The sequence below is a fragment of the Akebia trifoliata genome, chromosome 1 (assembly GCF_017979445.1).
Source record: "Akebia trifoliata isolate Shusen 1 chromosome 1, ASM1797944v1, whole genome shotgun sequence".
NCBI classification, from domain to species: domain Eukaryota; kingdom Viridiplantae; phylum Streptophyta; class Magnoliopsida; order Ranunculales; family Lardizabalaceae; genus Akebia; species Akebia trifoliata.
In genome coordinates this window covers 389,222-414,536 of record NC_141375.1, presented here as the reverse complement: position 1 = coordinate 414,536, position 25,315 = coordinate 389,222, and the positions used below count along the sequence as shown (strand labels likewise).

At 33.1% G+C, this 25,315-nt stretch overlaps 1 protein-coding gene across 3 annotated transcripts; it reads right to left on the bottom strand.

Annotated features, from left to right (window-relative positions):
• Nucleotides 1-8,385: 8,385 nt before the first annotated feature.
• Nucleotides 8,386-18,219, bottom strand: LOC147410223 (triacylglycerol lipase OBL1-like). Of its 3 annotated transcripts, none has more exons than XM_086432854.1 (5): nt 17,879-18,219; nt 14,180-14,391; nt 13,235-13,268; nt 9,159-9,766; nt 8,386-8,883 (listed from the first exon to the last, which is right to left on the bottom strand). In XM_086432854.1, exons 1-5 carry the CDS (start codon nt 18,189-18,191, stop codon nt 8,620-8,622), a joined length of 1,431 nt encoding a protein of 476 aa, XP_086288980.1. In that variant the 5' UTR covers nt 18,192-18,219; the 3' UTR covers nt 8,386-8,619. The 3 variants fall into 3 exon arrangements, with proteins under 3 accessions (XP_086288980.1, XP_086288974.1, XP_086288967.1); XM_086432848.1 differs by lacking the exon at nt 13,235-13,268 and adding an exon at nt 10,618-10,651; XM_086432841.1 differs by lacking the exons at nt 13,235-13,268; nt 14,180-14,391 and adding exons at nt 10,618-10,651; nt 11,561-11,772.
• Between the last annotated feature and the right edge of the window lie 7,096 nt (nt 18,220-25,315).

Genomic DNA, 25,315 nt, shown 5'->3' with positions numbered 1-25,315 from the left:
GATAATAATCTTCCACACTTTCTGTTTCGAGCTCATCGAATCGAATCTCTTTGAGTCGGATATTAATTCATTGATGAAGATGGTGGAATTTTAATAATATGGATTGAGATTTAGCTTTCATGGAGAAACCTCACCTCTCAGAAGATCAGAATCTAAATTAGAGAAAAAAAAAAAAAAGGGGGGATCGAAAGCCTCTTAGTTAGAGACCTCGTTCATTTTTACTGGCCATTTTTCACTCGTATTAATTAATCAAGAGTCGTGATAATCTGACGTCACCAAACCGTAAACATTTGCCTCGGGATACACAAACAAAGATTTATGATGCTGCATATCCCAAGACAAATGATCTACTGTTCTGTGATCGGCGTCAAAAAAAAAAAAAAAAATCATTTGCTATTAATTAATGAGTCGTGCTAATCTGAGTTAAGCATGTGGCATTAACACTCTGGATGTGATAGATTAGAAAATCGTAGATCTAGCCTCCTTGAGATACAAAATTATAACTTTTTATAGGGAATCATAGTCCTATATCCCTAAGTGAGTAGATTTACTATTTTTTAACTTATCACGTTATGAGTGTCAATTGAGCATGCCATGTGGATAAATCATATTATCATAATTTTAATTAATTAATATATAATTAAGTGAGTAATGATTTTCGGACTCTCCTAGTTGGCATACTCAAAATACTCTCCTGATGAGGCATATCGGCAAATATTAATATGCTACATCAGAAAAATATGCCACATGGGGGAGTCAAATTATCACGACCCTAATTAAGTTACACAGTAAATATTGGATGCAGCTTCAATGTAAATTCTATTAATAAAGATTTTCTGACATAAGCTCTTTACCCTGACATGTACTAGAATCATAGATTTTTTCTTGGGATATGTAATTGCATATATTTATGGGGATGTATAGTTGTGTATTTCAAAGAAAATATATAATTACTAGCCCATGTCACGTTAGGGAATGTATGTTCACCTATCCCATGTGGACAATCAATTCTATGTATGTCCCACCTATCTCACGTCAGGGGCGTCAAAAAAATCACAACTCAAATTTCTATACCATCCATCAATACAATCAGTTCTATGTAGTAAAAAAAAAAAAAGAATAGAATAACACTTTCTCGATTGCCCACCCATCCCATGTGGCATAAAGTCCGACTAGCTGAGGAAAAGTCGTTGATGCTGTTGTTGAACTAATTTGTTAAATTAAGTTTATTGTTTGGTAATTTGTTATCTGAAATTTGTTGAATGAATTTAAAAATTATATTTTAAAAAAATTATTTATATTATTTGTTACATAATTTATAAGATATTGAATATAGGGATAAAAATAGGGTGTAGTCTATCCTCAAAATTAAAATTATAATTTTAAAACTCAACTAAATTTAGGTGGCGAGTCAAATCAACAAGTTTAAGTCAACTATATTCATAAATAATTGAAGATAATTTTTAAAATTTTAAAATAAATAAAAATAATAAATTGTGTTCTCCAAAACATGATATATATCATCAAATATATAACTCAATTGTGGTGTGCTTAGAACAATAGATACTTTTCGTCAAACATAAGTGTGAAAAGCATCTATGGTTATGAGCATACCACGACATCAGCTCTGTGAATTTTTAACGCAGTGTTTGGTGTAGTCACTCTAGCATTGCTCTTTTAAAAAGCTTGGGAAGAGTTTGGTAGCTAATGGTTTTAGGTCTTAGTTTTCCAATGTGGCAAATACAACTTTAGTCTAGGTTGGAGCATAAGTAAGTATGGAAATAAATGAACTTTATTAATACTTCTTACATCACCATTGCATGAATTCTAATAAGGTAGTTTTTTTTGGAGTTATACCAATCAAAATATAAAATACAAGTTTAATGTAAAATATCCTATATAACCCAACTTACTAATAATATTTAAATTTTAATATATTAATTACCAATATTTCTTAATATAAAAAATACTAATCAATAATGATATACTCTAAGGGTATGTTTGATTGTATGGAAAGTCACTTTTCATGGAATTTGAAATCCATGGAAAATTAGTTGTAGAAAATAGATAGGGTTGGAAAATCAAATTCCATTGTATGATTTCACTTGGATAAAATCATGAAAAAAATATGAGAAAAAAGAAGAAGAGGAGAAGGAGGAAGAAGATGAGAGGAGGGGGAGAGGAAGAAGAAGATGACGAGGAAAAGGGAGGGAGGAGGATGTGGCGACGGTGGCAACGAAGGTGGTGGCGGCAACGATGACGACGACGGGGGTAAGTGAGGAAGATGGGGGGAGAACGTGGTGGTGGTGGTGGTGGAGGAGGTGAGGGATGGAGAAGAAGGAGAAAAAGAAAAAGAAGAGAGAGAGAGAGAGAGAGAAGGTGGTCGAAGACGGAGCCGACAGCGATAGCGATGGCGATGGTGACGACAGCAGCGAAGTTAGTGTAATGGTGGTAGTAGGGAAGAATTGATGATGGAAAATATGGGTGGATTTCATTTTCCCACCCATATGGGTAGGAAATTGAAATCCATGATTTAGTGGACTTTTTGAATGGGGTGGAAAATGAATTTCCATTTCCATGTGCAATCAAACACTTGAAAAATGTCATTTTTCATGAAAATTGATTTTCCACCCTATTTTCATGTGCAATCAAACATACCCTAAATGGAAAATGATAGTCATGTTATGGATTCCCAAGAGAAATGAATCCCTAAGACAATGTGTATCCCTAGGAACTAATTTGTAGGAAATCTATTACTTATTTTTTCTCAAAAACCAACTGTCACGTTGATGAAGAGGTTAGAAAAGTCCATTCTAACAATGAAACAATGTCTCTCATGCATCTTATTATCTAACAAGTTACTTAAATTAATGTAATTCATGTAAATATTGTCTTGGGACTTTTCTAACCTCAAATAATGTTGGACCCATAGCTTCAATCTTACCACTAACACGAGAGGAAATTCCCTTCAATTGGCAACTTGACTGTGATTTAAAAAAAAAAAAAAATTTTGAAAGAGTAACAGTCAATGTCTTTGATAAAAAGAAATCTGCATACATTTGCTTTTGGATTTTCCCTTGATAGAATAGTTGTTAATTCATAGTGTTTTCAGGTTTATTCTATTGTGTTATTTTTAATGAACAAACCATTATCATTATATGTCATCCTTCTAAGATATGAATCAATCAAGTTTATGTTATCCATGTTCAATTATGTATTAGTGCTTTTTCCTTTACATTTTTGGCCGCTCTTCACTTGTGATGCACATAACTGTCATTTTGGATTCTTGGTCATATATTCTTGAGTTACACATTAAAAGTCGGTTCAAGATTCTAGATCTCAAACTCGACATGATGGGAGCTTCTCCTACAACAATAATATTAATGTTAATCTTAAGAACAATGATGAAGTGACCTCAAGATTGTACTTCACATTGCACATTTTGACATGAAAGTGTATGGTAATCATAGATTCTTTTCATCGAGATACAAGTGAAAACGCATCTATGATTCCTATTTACTTTCACACCAAGATGTGCGATATGAGGTACAAGTTGGAGATCACTCCAGCTCGACTCCAATTTTAATTGAAGATGCCAATTAACTTAGTTGATAAAGTTTGTGGGTGAAACCATATATAGATATAATAAGTTCAAAAGCCAACAAACTTATTTGATGGCGACAACAATATTGATTTTGATCCTCTTGTAGCTTATCATGTTATCAATGAGGATGGAAGAGATCTTTTTCTTTAATTCATTGTTGTTTCTCTTTGGCCTATGTTTTCGAAAGGAATAATTATAAATGATAGGGCTTTGTTAGTTCCTTCTAGTCATGTGTTTGAAATTGGGTGGCCTCCTAATTTATCCTATATTATATGTTGGAAAACTTTTATAGAGTTAGGATGTGTAACCATAAAGATTATAAACATCCCAAAAAGATGTGGACACCCCTCTTTATTACAATAATAATAATAATAATAATAATTGTAAATGTCCAAAATGGTGTGATGGTTTCCACTTAGACTACATGCATGACTGATTTGAAGTCAAGTAGTATTTTTCTATAATGTGCATTCTTCCTCTCATGCCAAGCACTAAGCTCCATTGTTAAAGCCAAAAGAAGAGAGAGAATTTTCAGATTGATCAAGTACTCCACAGTCCAATAGCTCAAATCTATTGTTTAGTTATGTATCATTTATTGCTTTAGGTATATTTTTTCTTCTATTTATTTATTTGATTTAAAAAGACTTACTTCAAATTTTTTACCATCCAATCAAAAGCGGTTAATGCCGGTAGGTTATAAGTTCAATACCAATATGAGCATTTATTCCTCAGGGGCCACCCATGAGGGTGCATCCTCACTTACCAGGTGCGCGTGATGTACAGGCGTTGCACGAGCCCTAGGATTAGTCTTTGGACAAGAGCATGGTCTATGGATTGGGCAAAGCCCAAATACGGGTCTGGTCTAATGTCTTCGGGGATACTTTGTTATAAAAAACCTAAAAATAAAAAAAGATTAATGCTAAAGTAATATTAAAATGTACATTATTGGGGACATTTCTGACATGGATGTGTGTCTGAACCATAGATGCTTTCATCGAGATCTCAGGTTCGTATATCGATGAAAATCATCTATGGTTCTGACACATCCACGTCAGAAATGTCCCCCATTTCAATGTTACTCTAGCACTACTCATAAAAAAATCAAAATATGACAATAGATGTAGATTATATTATTTCTTCAATCGTTTCATCATTCTTATCAATCAATCTATCTACCAAACAATACTGCCAAAGTTTAATGTCCTCAATCAAGCTAAAGCCTACAAATATGGATATCCTCAGGTCCCACCCCCAACAAACCAAAATAATGAAACACAATGCATAATTCAACAATCTGATCCCATATAAAAGAAACCCTCAAGCATATATAATAATATAATGAGTCGTGATAATATGACTCGTCAGGTGGCATACTCAATTGATTCCCTGACGTGACAAGTTCAAAATCGTAGATATGTATGTCTCAGGATACATGATTGCATTTTTCCATTAAAAAAAAGTATATCTCGATGGAGCTGTGTATCCTAAGATGTACAGATCTACAGTTCCCGAACTTGTCCAGGTCAAGGAGTCGATTGAGTATGTCACCTGACGAGTCATATTATCAGGACTCTAATATAATATAGTTGGGGAGGTGAGAGCCTAACCCATCATTTAATCTTATATAATATGGGTTATCGTCCACATCCCTGTTTGTTAGAGAGTAGGTGGAGGACAACCACATTTTTTTGTAATTTGGAAGAACCAAGCAAACATAAAGTCCCCCGCTGTGTGTCTAGTAGTACCAGTCATCCCTGACACCTGTGTCTTACTCTTGCTTGACCCAGCTATGCTTTAATTTCACGTTCATTGCGTCGTCGCATGTTAGGTAAATTTGTTGCCATCATCATTAGCTAAACTAGTAAAAAATAAAATAAAATAAAATTAGACACTTTAATTAGTGCCACCTCTGTATCGAATCTAGACAACGGCCACAACTATGAACTATGACGTTTTCTAACCTCTTCTCCATCAAGTATAAGATTGATTATTAGGCAATAACATTTTCTAATCTCTAGGAAACATTATTTTCTTAGAGATTTGTACTTATTTAATTATATTAGGAATGGTATAGATTTTCTTCGGAACCATTCTTCTTGAGAATGAAGAGGAGTATCCTCTCATCTCAGCCATTCAATTTGATCCTTGTATTTTCCAACCCTTTTTAATTAGTCTTCTCTAGTTGTCCTCCTCTGGATGGACTTGTCATTTTGTGTTGGCTGACACCATATCACCACCATTAGGTGTTATCTGTTCGGACTTTGGAGGGACAACAACTTGAGATGTTGATATCTATAATAGCAACCTCTTCCTACAATTGGAAGTAATCTGAAGTCATTTAAATAAAAGGCTAAGTCTAACTTGTTTTCCTTAGTCATGTCCAATCTTAATAGTGACCCGCATGTTAATTGAAAATGAAGTCCTTCCACTGAAAGCAAGATGCTTTCAATCCTAGGTTGGCAGTGGGTGTTAAAAAAACACCAGCCCCTTATTAGAGCCGTTTTACAAGTTTGGAAAAAGATTCATCAGGCTTTTTTCAAAGGGGCCTTAAGGTTGAAGTTTGATGGAAAAACTACTCATAGAGGCATAGTGACAATGTATGCGGTAATTGTTGGAAAATATGAGGCAAATAGTCACGAATAAATAATTATCTACTGAGTCATGACAATCTGACTACCGCACATGACACACTCAATCGACTCTCTTGACGTGACAAGTCGAGAACCGTAGATCTATACGTCTCAAGATACTCGATTCCCTCAGGATATATATTTTTATGGGGAAGTGCAGTTTTATATCTTGAGGCGTACAGATCTAAAATTCCCAAACTTGTCACGTTAGGAGAGTCAATTGAATGTGCCACACGTGGGGTGGTCAGATTATCACGGTTCTTATCCACTGGTTTTTTGTTTTTAATCTAAGTACACTTCAATTGAATAAATAATAATCATGTGCAATAGAAGGACCAAAAAAAATTATGCATGTACTCCTAACTTAAAGCAATAAATTGAAGGGAAAATTGCTCTAAGGACCTTGGTGGAGGGATTTCTTTCTTTCTACTTAAACACTTAAGGTTTAGGACTTCTCTTAATAGCCCATTTAGTAAAACTTTCTTTTCTAATTAGTCTTTGAACCACATTTCTCATGATTGAATGTCCTAACCATTCAATCTCTTCGTTTTCATTCTAAAAAAATTAGATTTTCAGCATTCCAATTTTTAAAAATTGTCAAATTCAACGATAAAAAGTAATGAGTTCGACAATAAAAAAATATTAATCTTGATAATAAATAAAAAGTGGTGAGCTCACCAATAATGAGGGATCCTTAATAATATTTTTTTACTAATTGAATTATTCAAAAATCGCCCAAAACTTAGGGACTATTCTAAAGAAATCCCTCAACCAAGGAGCTTTAAGTAATTTTTCCTAAATTGAAAGTAGTTTCGGTAAAATAAACAAGTGTCAAGAAATGTATCCATGTATTAGATGAGATGCATTCTGTACATTGTACTTCAAGTGTAAAACACCACCTACCTTATACGAAACTTTGGAACTTATCGGTCTCTTGAGTTTTACACCACATAAAAATGTTGAAGGCATTTAATTAGAAGGATAGCGTTAAAGACACCCCAATTATTACCAAGGGCACTTCACATCATAGCCAAATTGTTTTATCTTTGGTGAGGATGATTTCTATAGTGAGGAAGTCATTCTCACAAAAAATCAGCTCATTCCAAAACTTCTAACCCCATCAAAATAAGTTGAAGAATCATAAATTATCCATTTTTTGTTTTGTTTTTGTAAACCAGTTTTGAAGGGATTAAAAGTTTTGGAATGAGTTGATCTTTGACGATAGAGATCATCCTCACCAAAAATCAGCTCATTCCGAAAATTTTAAACCCATATAAAACAACATTTGGCTATGGCGTGGGGGTGCCCTTGTCAATAATTGGAGTGCCTCTAACACTACCCTAGATTACAATGGTAAGAGAAAAAGAATGGTAATAAGGATGATAGGGGAATATAATTAATGACAACATGAACAAGGAAAACTTAATGTCACACAAATGCACATGTTGTGACACACGGGCGGACCTACGCTGGGTTGAGTGGGGGCTATAGCCCCTACTAAACTTTTCAATGTTTTTATTTTATTTTATATAGAGTTGGAGTGACTCGTTTTTTACTTATAGACTCTCAGTGTCAAGGATAAGGGGTAGTTTTGTATCTAATAAGGGTAATTTTATAAACTAGGAATGCCTTCAACACACGGGGGGGTACATGTGTTTGGTGGATCCCAGATTTCTGTGAGTTTTGTAAGCAAAACATTTTTCAGCTGAAGTTAGGATTTTTTATTATTGGGTAATTACAAAAGTCCCCCATGAATTAATAAGGGCAACCCACACCAGAGCTGAATTGTTTTGTCTTATATGGGTTTAAAGTTTTGGAATGAACTGATTTTTTATGAAGATGATCTCTATGATGAGGAGATCATCGTTACAAAAAAACAACCAATTCCGAAACTTCTAACCCCATCAAAAGTAGTTTACAAAAAATATTGGGTCTATCCCTGACAACCCATGATTAGAATTGGTATACATGATGGGCCTCCATCCTTCTCAAATGTCATTGTATGTGATATTGAAAACTCAGCCCCTATGCATTGTGGGATTTTCCACCAGATCCTATTCCTCTTATCTATCACTTAATGTCTAATTTGATAGTAGAACCTTGCCTTGCTCAAACAATATTTCATGTTTTTCAAAGTACAAACATGCATAATTTCAAATAACTCAACCTACTTTATTCCAATTTAACCTTTCAATCTTAGAATAGAGAAGGCAACTACTAGTTACATAAATAACCAAAGAAATCACTTAGTCTAATAATAATATATAAGATGATTAAGTACATCTCAATAGATCTTAATACAATACAACATAATTAATAGTTTAAACATAGCACTTCTCGGCTTCCTTATTAATGGGATAAATATATAGGCGGGCATCTTGCAAATCAGACAATTTCATCATAATCCTCTTCGATTGTAATAGTCCCTAGCCTTACACTGTTGACATAGTCCCTAGGGCTGTGAGAAGCGAGCCCAGGAAAAAAAAGCCCCACAATCCTGAAGAGAATGGATGTCAAACTCTCTTTGAAATCATTCCCTTGTGTCATGCCTATGAAGAGTGCTCTGAAGAGGTCCAACCAAGCATTAATATACTTAGAAAGAATGTATAAGGGATTGAAGTAGTTGGGGTTCGGTTCTTTCTTCAACACCTGTAATTGCGTATAAAAAGAGCCATAAATCAAGAAAACCCATTGGACAAGTCTCATTTTTATAAATATAGAGGGATTCTATTACCACACCAACTTTTTCTATCATCTTAGGGTGCTATTAGTAAAAGTTGTTGTGGCAATAGAAGCTCGCTCTCTAAATATATTAGCAAATAAACTTTTAGGTCTGACTCTAATATTTTAGGTTTCTTTCTCTTTGATTTATTTCCACACCAACATTTCACTATCACATGCCAATCATATATTTATATATGTACCTTTCCCTTGTACCAGGAGTAGTAGTAGAGGCAGTAACCAAAGTGGGAGAAGCCGCTGATCAGTCCTTCAAAGGGAATTCTAGTAACAATATCATACCTGAAAACCATCCTTTGATATATGGCACCCAACTCTGCGTTCATCACATTCCCAAACTTTGTATCTCCAACCCTAGGTTGCCCAAAGGTGAAAACACCCGCCAAGTTTCTCAACAGGGTGTCCTCATTGTGTAACACAAGTATGGTAGGAAACAGAACCGCAAGTGCACCACCCAAGCTATGTCCTGTTATTAATATCTTAGCCGTTTTGTTTTCTTGGAGCAATGTGTTGAGGATGCTTCTTATGGTGTAATAGGCTAGCTTTTTATTTCCTGTGTAGTCCTTTGGCCAACCCATTTTATAATCCTTATCATTTTGAAGTCCCAAAGCTTTCATAAAACCAATATGAACTTTTCCCATTTCTCCCATAGAGAGCCAGGAGAGGTCGATGTCGCTGGACCAATCTTTTGTATTGAAGGCTTCGGTGCCACGAAAGGCCACGACGATGAATCCAGCATCTTTTGGTCTGTCAGAGAAAATGAAGGCTTGGGTTGCCTTTTCTTCTAAATACTCTGCAACACAAACTCGACGTTCTTTTTAATGTGCAATTCAACCATCAGGTTTATATCTGATGAATATATAGACCAAGAGCTCCCTTAGAACGCGAGAAGATAAACACTATTTTACATGTTTTTTTTTATAATAATAATTATTATATATCTATCATCCAAACGACTCAAAATTAGTTGGAAGGACTTCTTTTTTTTTTTTTTTTTATGAAGACTTTGAATATGGGACCTTTTGACAATAAAAAAAATAAAAATATCTTTTGTAAAGAAAATTATATATAAAAAAAAAAAAGGATATTAATATCTTTATATCTTTAGATCATTACTCTCTAGCTTTGCTCTCGTATCTATACTCATTTCACGGTTCAGATAGGGTCGTTCAGGGGGAAAGTACATATTTTCTTGATATTATCGGGTCAGGCTAGACTACGCACCGTATCATGTTTACTTGGGTCGGGTTTTGGGCTGTATTTTTTTAAGACTTTTAAAAGGGCCGGTCCATTTAAAACACCGCCCAGTCCCACCCGATCCGACCCCATTGACAGCCCTAAACTTGGCTGACCTAAATTACGTTAACTGGCTAATAGTGGACCAAGGAGCTAGTTAGACTGAGTTGGTTTAGTCTAAGTCAAGTTGTTGAGTGTCTGATCGGATAGTAATGAAAGATAGATATCATATCATGCATCATCAATACGGCTTTTGTTTTATTTATTTTGTTGTCCATCATTCCTAAAGCCCAAAAATTCCAAAACCCAATGAGTCATTTTGGTGTGCATGTCGTCTATCACCAGCTATAGTTTCAAAACTCACTTTGTGGTCTCATTCTCATATTAGTAAATGATGAAGATTCGTACCATTCCAGAAGTTATAGAACCCCACCAAATGCATCTGCGTAGTGTACCAAAAACCCACAATTAAAATTGTGTTGAATTTCATTTTCACCCAAATTGATAAAGAATTCCACTATAAATGGTGTTATTATAGTATCAAAAAGTCAATTTAAACATGGCTTCTCTATGTTTTTTTATTTATTTTTATTATATTATTATTATTATTATTTTTTTTTTTGACTTACTTGATCTCATCCATAGAATTCATTTAAATTACAAAAATACCCTCAATACTTGTTGCATTAACATACACATGAATTAAAAAAAAAATAAAAAAAAATAAAAAATCCTTATCAAATATATAATAACCTACATATTAAAATTACAAAGTATACCCACTGTCAAAGAAACTATTCAAATTACAGAAATATGATCAATGCTTGTTACAATAACATGCATATGAATTTATAAAAATACCCTCATGATGAAAGATATTTTGTAATAATATTGATGATGGGTTTTTTTATAATTTTCGTATGCAAGTGGATGTAACTATGATGAGATGTATCTTTGTGAAATTCATATTGTAATAGGTACTAGAGGGTTACTTTTGTAATTTAAAATTTTCTTTGATGATGGCCATTTTGTAAGTTCAGTATGTAATTCAACGTATCTTTGATTAGAGGATTTTCATAAATTTGAGGGCATATTACTTTAACAAATATTGAGTGTATGTTTGTAATTTTATTCATTTCTTTGAAATTAAAAATGGATATTTTAGTAATTTTGACTTGTAAAGGTTGGAGTCCAATAAATTATTTACTGAAATTTTTTAAGAACTTTTTGCAAAACACAAATCATTTGTATTTTATAACTAATTAAGCACCAAGAAAATTGATTTCAGAAAATTATTTGCATTTGCAAATGACGTGGAAAATTAAATTAGGAAGATTTAAAATAATAATACCTGCCAATGGTTGGTGACAACATTGTTGACATATGCTGGGTTCTCGTAGGCTATTTTCGAAGCCATCATGCACAGATCGAATGCATTTATGCCACTAATATTCTCAATCTTTGGGACTTTGAAGTTGGTTCTGTACAAATCGGTCCGCCCGTCTAAGTGCCCTATGATGGATCTGAAATCTGCAGATTCTCGGTCTGGGTACACTAGTGATCCTTCGCAAACATCACAAACAAGTCTAGTAAGAAATAATTTTTTTCCCAAAAAAATCGTAATAGAAGAAGATTTTAAAATATTTAAGTACCAGATAAACTTAATCTTATCGTAAAAACTTTTGTAGTGAATTTTCATTTATACTACTTAATTTATCAAAAGTTTTTAACCGAATATTATGAAGCTAGAAGGATATAAAGGTAATTAAATTCATCATAAATATTTTTACACATAGGGATAATTACATAAATATCTTTAAATAGTATCCATTTATAAAATCTGACAAAAAGTTTTATTTTATATTTTTCATTTTTCCTATATTGGTTAGAAGTTTCAGAGTGGGTTGATTTTTTGAAAGGATGATCTCTATGCTGAGAAGATCAACCTCACAAAAAAGCATCTCATTCTAAAACTTCTATTCCCATCAAAATTGGTTTAACATATATATGTATGCATGTCAGGATCGATATATAGATAACTATTTGTTACAATGTTTTTAACAACAACGTTGGATGCGTGACGTGTATGGACACCATCCATAACGAATTAGTTGTCCCTCGATCCTGACTATATGTAAGATGAGTGTGTGACGTGTATATAGAAGGACATTTAAGGAAGTTGTGTTAAAAGGATCATCATAAGATGAAAGAGGGACTTAGATAATTGCTTTAAGGAATGTAGTGATCTAAATGGCCTCATTATTGAGTCAATATTCTTAAGGACTAGGCATGAAAGAAAAGTGGTTTAAAAAATTTGGGAGAAGAGGCTTTGAGAAAATTATTGTTCTCTGAATTATATGAAGCCGGTAAATAAACAATGAATCCATGAATATTTAAACCTGAATCTCTAGGAAAAAAATAAAAATATCTTTTGTAAAGAAAATTATATATAAAAAAAAAAAAGGATATTAATATCTTTATATCTTTAGATCATTACTCTCTAGCTTTGCTCTCGTATCTATACTCATTTCACGGTTCAGATAGGGTCGTTCAGGGGGAAAGTACATATTTTCTTGATATTATCGGGTCAGGCTAGACTACGCACCGTATCATGTTTACTTGGGTCGGGTTTTGGGCTGTATTTTTTTAAGACTTTTAAAAGGGCCGGTCCATTTAAAACACCGCCCAGTCCCACCCGATCCGACCCCATTGACAGCCCTAAACTTGGCTGACCTAAATTACGTTAACTGGCTAATAGTGGACCAAGGAGCTAGTTAGACTGAGTTGGTTTAGTCTAAGTCAAGTTGTTGAGTGTCTGATCGGATAGTAATGAAAGATAGATATCATATCATGCATCATCAATACGGCTTTTGTTTTATTTATTTTGTTGTCCATCATTCCTAAAGCCCAAAAATTCCAAAACCCAATGAGTCATTTTGGTGTGCATGTCGTCTATCACCAGCTATAGTTTCAAAACTCACTTTGTGGTCTCATTCTCATATTAGTAAATGATGAAGATTCGTACCATTCCAGAAGTTATAGAACCCCACCAAATGCATCTGCGTAGTGTACCAAAAACCCACAATTAAAATTGTGTTGAATTTCATTTTCACCCAAATTGATAAAGAATTCCACTATAAATGGTGTTATTATAGTATCAAAAAGTCAATTTAAACATGGCTTCTCTATGTTTTTTTATTTATTTTTATTATATTATTATTATTATTTTTTTTTTTTTTTGACTTACTTGATCTCATCCATAGAATTCATTTAAATTACAAAAATACCCTCAATACTTGTTGCATTAACATACACATGAATTAAAAAAAAAATAAAAAAAAATAAAAAATCCTTATCAAATATATAATAACCTACATATTAAAATTACAAAGTATACCCACTGTCAAAGAAACTATTCAAATTACAGAAATATGATCAATGCTTGTTACAATAACATGCATATGAATTTATAAAAATACCCTCATGATGAAAGATATTTTGTAATAATATTGATGATGGGTTTTTTTTATAATTTTCATATGCAAGTGGATGTAACTATGATGAGATGTCTTTTTGTGAAATTCATATTGTAATAGGTACTAGAGGGTTACTTTTGTAATTTAAAATTTTCTTTGATGATGGCTATTTTGTAATTTCAGTATGTAATTCAACGTATCTTTGATTAGAGGATTTTCATAAATTTGAGGGCATATTACTTTAACAAATATTGAGTGTATGTTTGTAATTTTATTCATTTCTTTGAAATTAAAAATGGATATTTTAGTAATTTTGACTTGTAAAGGTTGGAGTCCAATAAATTATTTACTGAAATTTTTTAAGAACTTTTTGCAAAACACAAATCATTTGCATTTTGTAACTAATTAAGCACCAACAAAATTGATTTCAGAAAATTATTTGCAATTGCAAATGACGTGGAAAATTAAATTAAGAAGATTTAAATTAATAATACCTGCCAATGGTTGGTGACAACATTGTTGACATATGCTTGGTTCTCGTAGACTATTTTCGAAGCCATCATGCACAGATCGAATGCATTTATGCCACCAATATTCTTAATCTTTGGGATTTGGAAGCTGGTTCTGTACAAATCGGTTCGCCCGTCTAAGTGCCCTATGATGGATCTGAAATCTGCAGATTCTCGGTCTGGGTACACTAGTGATCCTTCGCAAACATCACAAACAAGTCTAGTAAGAAATAATTTTTTTCCCAAAAAAAATCGTAATAGAAGAAGATTTTAAAATATTTAAGTACCAGATAAACTTAATCTTATCGTAAAAACTTTTGTAGTGAATTTTCATTTATACTACTTAATTTATCAAAAGTTTTTAACCGAATATTATGAAGCTAGAAGGATATAAAGGTAATTAAATTCATCATAAATATTTTTACACATAGGGATAATTACATAAATATCTTTAAATAGTATCCATTTATAAAATCTGACAAAAAGTTTTATTTTATATTTTTCATTTTTCCTATATTGGTTAGAAGTTTCAGAGTGGGTTGATTTTTTGAAAGGATGATCTCTATGCTGAGAAGATCAACCTCACAAAAAAGCATCTCATTCTAAAACTTCTATTCCCATCAAAATTGGTTTAACATATATGTATGCATGTCAGGATCGATATATAGATAATTATTTGTTACAATGTCTTTAACAACAACGTTGGATGCGTGACGTGTATGGACACCATCCATAACGAATTAGTTGTCCCTCGATCCTGACTATATATAAGATGAGTGTGTGACGTGTATATAGAAGGACATTTAAAGAAGATGTGTTAAAAGGATCATTATAAGAAGAAAGAGGGACTTTGATAATTGCTTTAAGGAATGTAGTGATCTAAATGGCCTCATTATTGAGTCAATATTCTTAAGGACTAGGCATGAAAGAAAAGAGGTTTAAAAATTTTGGGAGAAGAGGCTTTGAGAAAATTATTGTTCTCTGAATTATATGAAGCTGGTAAATAAAAAACGAATCCAAGGATATTTAAACCTGAATCTCTAGGAAAAAATAAAATATTTGATGGAAGAAGAGGAGATATTCTGTTTTATACGTCTTTGAGCACCCACAGATCCTTTGATTAGATCTCGATGAAAATCCGATTGTTTTACACTGAAGTTTCTTATCTCAATGGAAATCAAGAAAATTTGTAGTTAGTAAAAGAAACCTTAAAAAATAATCAAATGTTCAAATGTATAGTTTCATTTTTGAAAATGTCAGTCAATCGTTATATTAATATTAGGCTAATTGATCAAAACAAGCATTGAAAATTGATTAATTCTGATAACCATGCTCTATTCAAATTAATTTTGAAAACCAGAAATTACAATTTTTTGGAAATAAGTTTTTTTTACCATATCACTAAAAGTTAAAATGACCAGTGTTTTGGTTATTTTTCATACCAAAAATACCCTTTTTTTTAAAACACATTTCTTACTAACATTGTAAGAATGTAAGTCTTACAAAGGGATGTTTTGCTCAAATAGATTATCACATCAGCAATTCTCCACCAGAACCCTCTAAATTTCATCAATTTTTTTTTTTCAAAATACAATGTCTTTTGAGCTTCATCCAAGCTTTTGAAAATGGACAGCTAGCAAACAAAATTTAAATTCTAGTGGTGAAAATATTTTTTTTAGAATTTTTTTTTTTTCAAATTTCATAGAATTGTATCCTCTACAACCCTGAAGCATCGGATCACGTTTTTAGATGCCACAAGGTGTTCTGAAAAAGATCCTTCTTTGTTTTCTTCTTCATCTCCATCTGGACTTACCTTTTAGCATCCAAAAACATGATCCAATGATTTAGGGTCGTAGAGGACAAAATTCTATGAATTAAAATTTTTTTTTCTTCCGAAAAAATTGATTTTCACTATTGAATTTTAATTTTAAGTTTGGCGTTCGCTAGCCATCATTTTCAAAAGCCTGGATCAAGGTCAAAAGAATATATCTGGGTGGCCTTCGGCAGCCAATGTTAGGGAGCCACCATTGGTAATCAAAATTTGTCATATATGGGTTGAATTTTTTTGAATTGAGCTGATTTTTTGTGAGGATGATATCCTCACAATAGAGATCATCCTCACAAAAATCAGCCAAATCTGAAACTTCTAACTCATACATGTTGCCTCTCTAATGTTGGCTACCGAACTTGACCCAATATATATATATTTGAATCTGAGTTTTCGATGAAATTTAGAGGGCTGTGATGTAGGATTTTTGATGTTATAATATTCTTCGTGTTCTTCTTCTCCACTTGTTGTGGCTGCCATTAAGGAACTAGACCAAGGGCCTTGGGTTTACATTTTGCCATCCAAAAACATGATCAGATGATTCATGGTTGTAGAGGACAAAATTCTATGAACTTTGAAAAAATAATTTTTGAAAAGTTATTTTTAACTGATGAATTTTAATTTTTAGTTTAGGAGTTCACTAGCTATTCATTTTCAAAAGCTTGGATCAAGTTCAAAAGATATTGTTTTTCTTTTTTTTTTTCCTTTTCGAATATGAGTTTTTTTTTTTTTTAAATGAAAATTAGAGGACTGTGGTGTTGGATTGTTAATGTGGTAATCCGTTTGAGCAAAAATACCGTTAAGGCTTAAAATCGTACACTGTTAGTAAGGCAAGTGTTGAGAGAGAGAGAGAGAGAGAGAGAGAGAGAGAGAAGGGTATTTTGGGTGTGAAAAATTACTAAAACACTGTTCATTTTAATTTTTTTTTCTGATTTGTTAAAAATAATTATTTTCAAAAATAATAATTTATCGTTTTCGTAATTAATTTGAATGATGCACCATTTTGGGAATTAATCAATTTTCATGCTCTCCATGAAAATTTTCACTTAATATTATGATATAACTAATTATATTTTCTTGAACTTAGGTACTTGATTAAAAAGATTTCAATATATCTATGGTAGTGTGGTAGTTTGATAAAGTATACATATATACATAGGACTCGGGAGAATCCATATATGGATATATTTTTTTTTATCTTTTTCCAATATCACAAACAAGATCCAAGAATAAAACCCGCAGGAGGAGGGTTGATAACGCAATCATCTTTGAAAAAAAAAACACCCACACCTCAGATCTTCGTACATAATACCTTATATTAGAAGAGGGAGCTCATTTTTTATTTTCCCTCTTCATATATAAATTGAGAGATCTATATTGTAAGATTTAAGGGATGAAAGTGGGGGTGACTAAACCCACCTACCTGAGCGTATATGATCCAAACTCAAAAAATGGGGAGCATCTCACATTTAAAATGAGATATTTTCAAAAACGTGACCAATTTTTTACGAATTTATGATTCCGGCACCTTTCATTTTAATTACCAAAACGTGAATGATAATGATATCGGAGGTCTTAAAGTGACAATGTCACAGATTTTGCTACTTTTAGTGAGATCGTCGCCATACAAACCATCTAGATTGTCATTTTGCACGTTAATGTTTTGGAAATTAAAATGAACAGTTGGCCAGAATTGTAATTTCATCAAATTTGACTCACAAAATAGTAATTTACACTTTAAAAATTCCTACCAAATAAAAATCTGAAGTATGAGAGTGAATTTTTTTTTATTTTTTCAAATTGTGATAAGTGGTACATATATGAATGTGTAACATATGTAAGGAAAAAAACCATACCTGTACCACCTTTGATAATGCGAAGAATGAGTTGTAAGATTCCACCATTAAGTGCAACCAAATTCAAGAAGAACTCAACTTTGATACCAAGTGAAGCTAAAGGTTTATTAAGCCATAATAAGATCCTCTGAATGATATATATGATAAGTGTTATCAAGTTAATAAGAAAATTATTATGGAATTTGGTTTCCTCACAATTACTCTCTATTAATTCGGAACCTAAAAACCTTCTTTGAAACACTAAGGTATTAAATATGTTTGATATTCCTAATTTTTCAGGATGATGGATCATATATTTAGAGGAAGAAGCCATGGGACAAAAGAAAACTCTTAAGCGAGCCTGCACATAGGGGTGTCAATGGATAGCCGAAATTCGAATTCGAATCCGAATTCGAATTCGAAAAATCGGATATTATCCGAAATTTTCGGATAGCGGATTCGGATTCGGATAGTTTTGAATATCCGATAATGTTTCGGATACGAATTCGGATATCGATAAATTCGATTCGATAATATCCGATCCGAAATCAATAATATAAATATCATTTTATTTAATTTTAAAATTAAAGCATTTTCTCTTTCGTTAGGGTTAGAAGTTCTTAAAGAAGTTGAAGTTCTGTCGAAGAACACTCGACCTCCTCGCGGCGAAGCACAGATCTACAGTTCTATCGAAATCGAACGCCCTGTCGTCGTCTTCAACGATCTCACGCAGCGGCTCAGCTCTTCCTCTTCATCGCGGCATCGCCTCACGACGTCAAACCCTCGCAATCGCAATCTCAGGCAGCGGCTCAGCCCCTCATCGCCTCACGACCCCACCTCTTCCATCACGGAGCGATTCAAAGCTGGAAGGTGGAAGAGATGCTTTCCTTAGCAGCAGTATGCATATGGTGTTCTCAATGGGGTTCATCTACTCGCAGGTGATGGACGCTTACAGCAAATTTGGGGATGATGTTGAATCGATGGTTTTTTACCTGTTGGAGACTGGCAGTAGCAACGGATGCAAAGGGAAGGCAACCGAGCGAGCAATAGTCAAACCAGATTGATAAAAAGGTTTGAGAGAGGAGTGTAGATTTTTAGTGGCTTTCTTCTGTTTATAAATTTACACTGTGTTTGGATTGAGGGAAAGGGAGGGAAGGGAAGAGAAAATATGCTATTTTCTCTTCCTTCCTCCTGTTTGGATTGTTAAGTAAGGAGGGAAGAGAAGAAAAACGGAGGGAAGGGAAGGGAAAAAGTGCTGAATTTTGTTCCCTCCAAAAGTGGAGAGACGAGGAGGGAAGGGAAGGGAATAAATTTTATATTCCAAATTTACCCTCATCATTTTCAAAATTTCCTAAGAAATATGATATTGGCAGGCCAATTATTACTAGTTACACCCAAAGTAATAAAACAACTTATCTGATTTCAGAAGTCCAAGTAGAAAACGAAGGAGCCGAACTCGAACTCGTGTAGGAGACGACCTCTCTCTCTCTCTCTCATTCTTCTGGTTTTCTTCAAGAAACACTCTTCAACGGCACTCACCTTTCTCTTTTTCAACCCCACACACCTTTTTCTTCTCCTTCTTTTTTTCAAAAATCCTGAAAAACAAATTTAATCTGATTTCAGAAACCCTAGAGGTGTAGAACGAAGAAGCCGAACGTAGGAGAAGACTTGAGGTATCCTCTCTCTCTCATTCTTCTGGTTTTCTTCAAGAAACCCTCTTCAATGGTACACACCTTCCTCTTCTTCTTCTTTTTTTGAAAATCCTCACGCTTTGTTTTTGTTTTTTTTTTGTTGTAATAGTGGGAAATTATCATCTTCGATTTACAAAAATATTTTTGCTGAAGAATAATTATAATTATAGGAATACCCTTGTATCAATTTGTATTTCAAGTAACATATCGATATGTAGTCTTAACACTGTTTTCATGTTTACTGATATATGCAAATGATTATCTATACATTTATTCCAAAGAAAAGCCAAAAAAAAAAAAAAAAAGCTCTATAAAAAAGCATAAAAGGTAGAATTTTGTCTTTGTTTTATATTATTCATTATTCTTGGGTTTTTTTTATTAGCTTGTACTTTATGTAGAGTAATGATGCTGTTTCGATCGTTCATCATGTTGGTTCTGTTAAAATCCACTCTCATGCTTGTAAAGGTTATTAAGAGCAACCTTGGTCTCTTTCTGTTAAGACACTTAAGATGTATTTTGGGCCTTTTGTCGTTCATTATTATTTGTGTTCATGATGTGAATCGAGTAAATGATATGCAACTTGTAGAATGGTCATGACCTTAAGATTGTGCCAATCAGGCAGCAGTTACATTCTGATAATGAGCTAATACGTGGATGAATAGGCTGTAAAGAAATAAGTAATATGCCCATACGTTGGAATGATAGGATTGCTAGATTGGTAAAATTATGGGGATGACCCTTCTAATGTCCAGTTTAACACATGTTTTGGTTTCATGATGCATGCAATGCATTGTGCTTGGTGCTTGCACCAATCAGGCAATAATTCTTTTCTGATAATGAGCTAAGATATGGATGGATCGACAGTAACAAGGTCATAGGAATGTGCTGGTATGTTGGAGTAGTAGGCACGTTAGATTGGTAAACTTTTGGGTATAATCCTTCTAAGGACCAGCTTAACACTTGCAACAAAAAAAAAAAGAAAAAAGAAAGAGACCTTATATTGGCATCCCAACCTTCTCAACATTGTACAAACAGATTATTTTTTGGCATTTATAATCGGCATGGTGGTGCAAACTTATTGTGTTGTTGGATTGGATGTAGATTTAACCTGACTCATATGTGTAACATATGTAATACATAAAGAAATAAAAAAATAAAAGATAAAAATTTAAGAAATTATTATCTTTTTAGGATGTGTTTCTCCCGTAATTCCGGAGCTGGAGGTGATGTTTCCTCTACGAACATTCAAAGATCTACCTCCCCTAGGCCTTCCGAAGTTTGTGTTACTTCACATTCCGAACATGCTTTTCAGGCATTTTCAATGTTGCAAAACAGTCCTGAAGTTCAACTGTGAACTTGACCTTTTATCAACAAATGTTTATTGGAGTATGTTGTTTGTGTTTCTGGGTGTATACTTTTTGATACCTTAGATTAAAACAGAGGTTCAGCAAATATATTTTTTTATTGAGAAATCTTTGAATGTGTACTTCGGTTAGGGAATTGGTTCTTGGTGTCATATGTATTCATGCAAATCTTCATTAACTATTCTTAAAGGGTTTTTTTTTTTCAAATTTTAATTATGAAGAATATTTGTTTGTAAATGCACAATTATCTCTCTCAATGACTTGTATCAACTTGATCCTGTGAAGAAACTCAAAGTAAGAGAATTTGAGTTTTATTCTTTAAATTCTCTTATTTTATTAGCTAAGTCTTTAAATCCTGATGCCCATTTGATCTTGTTGAGATATCTACTTTAGGAGATACCATATTCTTTAAAAGAAAAAAAAGAAAAGTGAAGGCCTCCCACAATGCTATAGGTTTATTTCCACTTGTCATTGATCCACCAACCCCAAAAATGCTTACTTACGTTCTCTTTTTATTTCAACTCCAATTAGCTAGATGGACCTGAAATTTCTGACTAGCAACCATTAAAGAAGGATTGGTCCACATTTTTTATCCCTGATAATTTCCTTCTGTTTAATTGGAGTTGATGTGTACTCTGATTAAACCAAAGGGAAAATGAAAATTGTACATCGTAACAATATGACGAAATATTCTTTAGGCCGCAGAAAGTTGGCCCATCTAAAATGGCTGTAGGAGGAATGATGGTATCAAGATAGATGAGTGGAAAGACTAGGAAAGATGAAATAAAAGTGAGAACAACCCGATGAATTTAGTAGTAGCCTTATTAGAAGAGGTAAAAAAATTCAATTAAGATGGTTTTGGCTTGTCTAACTAAGACTAGCAATGCTGGTTGAAGGTTCTAAACAGAGAAGAAGGCTGAAAGTGACATAAATTATGAGTTGTTCCAAAATATCAAAGACTCGTGCCTTGACGTAAGATTTAGATCTAGATAGAATTGAATGGAAAGAATGATTCACTGATTACAGATGGCCAATGTGATTCATGTTCTCATCCGAATGATGTGGTTTTGTTCTGTTTGTAGAATGTTGTTGCCTCACTGATCTCTGATAAAAATGTCTAGGAAGCTGTGATGAAGAAAGAGAAGGTTATGGAGTTATATAAAATTATGCTATTTATAAACTCTTTTTCATATTTGTGTTCTTAAATACTGATTGCATTGTGGTTGTTCTACTTCTACTCCAGAAATGAACAAGAACATGGGCGAATCTACATCAGGAATTGAAGGTGAGAAAAGTCCAGAAAATAATCCCGATATTGGAGAACCATTTGGAAGCTCGGCCATGAGTTTGATGCAAACGATCAAGTTAAGAGTGTTGGCAATGGTGAAAAATCTATCAGAGTTGTTTCATTGCATCCATATAAATCCAATCGAGGGAAATAGCTATGGAAACAATATATGGAAAGACTCGGCCACATGAACTGTTCTTGTGGTACTGGCAATGGCAACAATTATGGTGGTTATGGGGAAGCAGGCGTAGAGCTTAATCTGTGAATGCAATGTATACACAAACTTGTAACTTAAATGTTTTTGTTGAGACATGTTTTGGTTTCCAATTCCAATGTCACGGAAAAAATCATGTCTATACACTGTAGTTCAAGTTTGTAGCAATGAAATATTGTTGTTCTTCCCCAAAGTGATATATGATTGATTTCAAATACCTCTTGAGACCTCTCTAAGAAATCATGTTATATGTGTTCCCAAATATCCTATCTTTTTCTTTGTGATTTTAAGATTGCTTAGAAGGAGATAACGAGTTGAGGTTGAAGTCTGAGTACAAACAATTTTTACACTAAAATGAGGAACAGGGGGGTCAACAATGGGTTGAGATGAATGTTAATAAATTACCCAAAAGGTAATCTCTGTCATCCCGTTCATCTTTCTCTGGGTATTTGTAATCTTCTAATGTTCATTCTTTTTCTTCTTTCAAGGAGGAGATATTTAGTGTATGCTTGTATTGCTACTAGGTATTTCATTTATAATTCCATTAATTGGAGTCTTAAAGGGTTGGTGTGAAAATAGAAATTCTCATTTTTAATTACATTTGTAAATTAGCTTGACAAACAAATGGAATATCAAGCAGAACAAACCAGAACTTGAACACTAGCTATACATGGTTCTTAACCACAGTGACAAAGTCACGGTTTGAGAATAATTTGACAAGAGAAAGCTTTGGAAACAGTCGGGAAAACATTGGATAACTTTAAAAGTAAAAATGATAAGAAAAAACAAAAATGATATGTGATTTTTTTTTTAAATCCTCGATTAAATCATGGTTAATCATGACTTTTTTTCAAAAACTTTGTGATGATTTAATCGATAACTATTTAAATCATGATTTAATTGAGATATTTAAAAAAAAAAAAAAAAACTCAGATTTTTATCACTATGTTCTTAAGTACACTATAGCAAATATTCCTTAATTTTGTGGATTTTCCTTACAATCCGAAGGACGAATTACAATTAGACAAAACTTGGTGCATTAAACTACAAGTTGAAAAATCTGAAACCATTTAAGAAAACCTTAAATTATCCTTGAAAGTAAGAAATCTCGAGTATTTATCATAAAATCATTCAAGAAAACAAAAAGTAGAACTTATTAGGCATAAAAACAGCACCTTGAGAGCCAAAGTGACTTCTTCCTGCCTTTCAAGCTCAATGAGACAACAATCATGTCCACCTTCAAGAGCCTCAATACATGCATTTTGATGAATTTATTGAGCTTCTCTTCATCATCTTTGAACCTTTTAAGACCCAAAATTACAAAAAGAGCTTCTTTGTAGATTATATCCTATGGCATTGGATCATGGTTTTGAAGTTGAAGTTACTTTATTTTGGAAAGAAATAAAAAATATCTATTTAATATTACATTTTTGGATCCGATTAATTTAACCCGACCGTTTCAATTTTTAAAATATTTCTTAGAACAAAGAAGGTCAAATGAGTTTAGGTGTTTATATTTTGTATCATTGTACAAGTAGAATTTTATTTTTTAGACTATGAAGGGTATAATTGTCATTTGACAGTAATAATTTCTCTTCTCTTCTCTTATGAATCTTAACCAAACAGTAGAAACTTGACTTTTTCTCTTCTCTTCTCTTTCAATCCAAACAGGGTGAAGAGAAACTTCCCTTCCCTTCCTTTCCCTTCCCTTCCCTTAATGAGTTTCTCTTCCCTCCCCTTCCCTCAATCCAAACACAGCCTTAGGTAAAATAGGTGAAGTAGTAAAATCATCTCCTGTACTGGAAGCTTTTGAGAACACGCCAAACACATTTTAGAAGGTTAAATTCAATGGAAGTTTATCCATCTAATGGTTTGTTTGTAACACATTCTCTGAGATGATTTTCAATTTCTTCTTTTATAAAATAAAAAAAATTTATGAGCCTCATGGTGTTAGATGTGTTTTTATATTTTATTATTTTTATTTTTTATTCAATAGATTTAAATAAAATTTCGGATAGCAAATAAGTTTCGAATAGTAAATAAGTTTCGGATAAATTACGGATAGTTTTCGAATCCGATAATATCTGATATCCGATAATTTATTCGGATACGAATTCGAATATTAATAAGTAATATCCGATCGGATTCGAATTCGGATATCACTAAAAAAATTCGAATTCGGATTCGGATATATCACTATCCGATCGGATACCTATCCGTTGACACCCCTACCTGCACACACACACACAGAAACAAAGAGAGAGAGATTAAAATGGAGGAGGTTGAGACTGAGTTGAAGATAGTAGTTAAGAACCCCCTTATATAGATACTCTAATAGGGGGCTTGTGCGTACACACATGTATCATAAGGATTTTTTTATAATTTAAATCTTAACTAAAGTATAATTGAATAAAGGAAAATGTTGAAATGACAAAAAATATTTACAACGATTCTCACAAGTCTAACATGGGATGTGCACATAATCATATATATATATATATATATATATATATATATTCTCGTGATACGAATAAAAATTATCTACAATTATGTATCCATGTACACGCAAGAATTGTGAGAATCACAGTAAATCGTGTGTCAACCCAGCACGACTCTTGAATTAAAGGGTATTTTAATCAAGGGTCGCGTTCGCACGACAACCAAATCAACTCACATCGCGACAAATCGACTCAGCCGTCGGATTTGGCGCAAATCAGTGGTCCAGATCGTCTGTTTATTTGAAAACTATTTGAAAATAACGACTTTTCGTTATTTGCAATTACCTCCCCGTAAACAAAAAAAACCCAAATCCCTCTCCTAACAAAACAGATCGAACTCTTCTTCGTTCTTCTTCTCCAACTCAGATCTGCGTCTTCTTCGTTTCACTCTTCGATCTGCCAA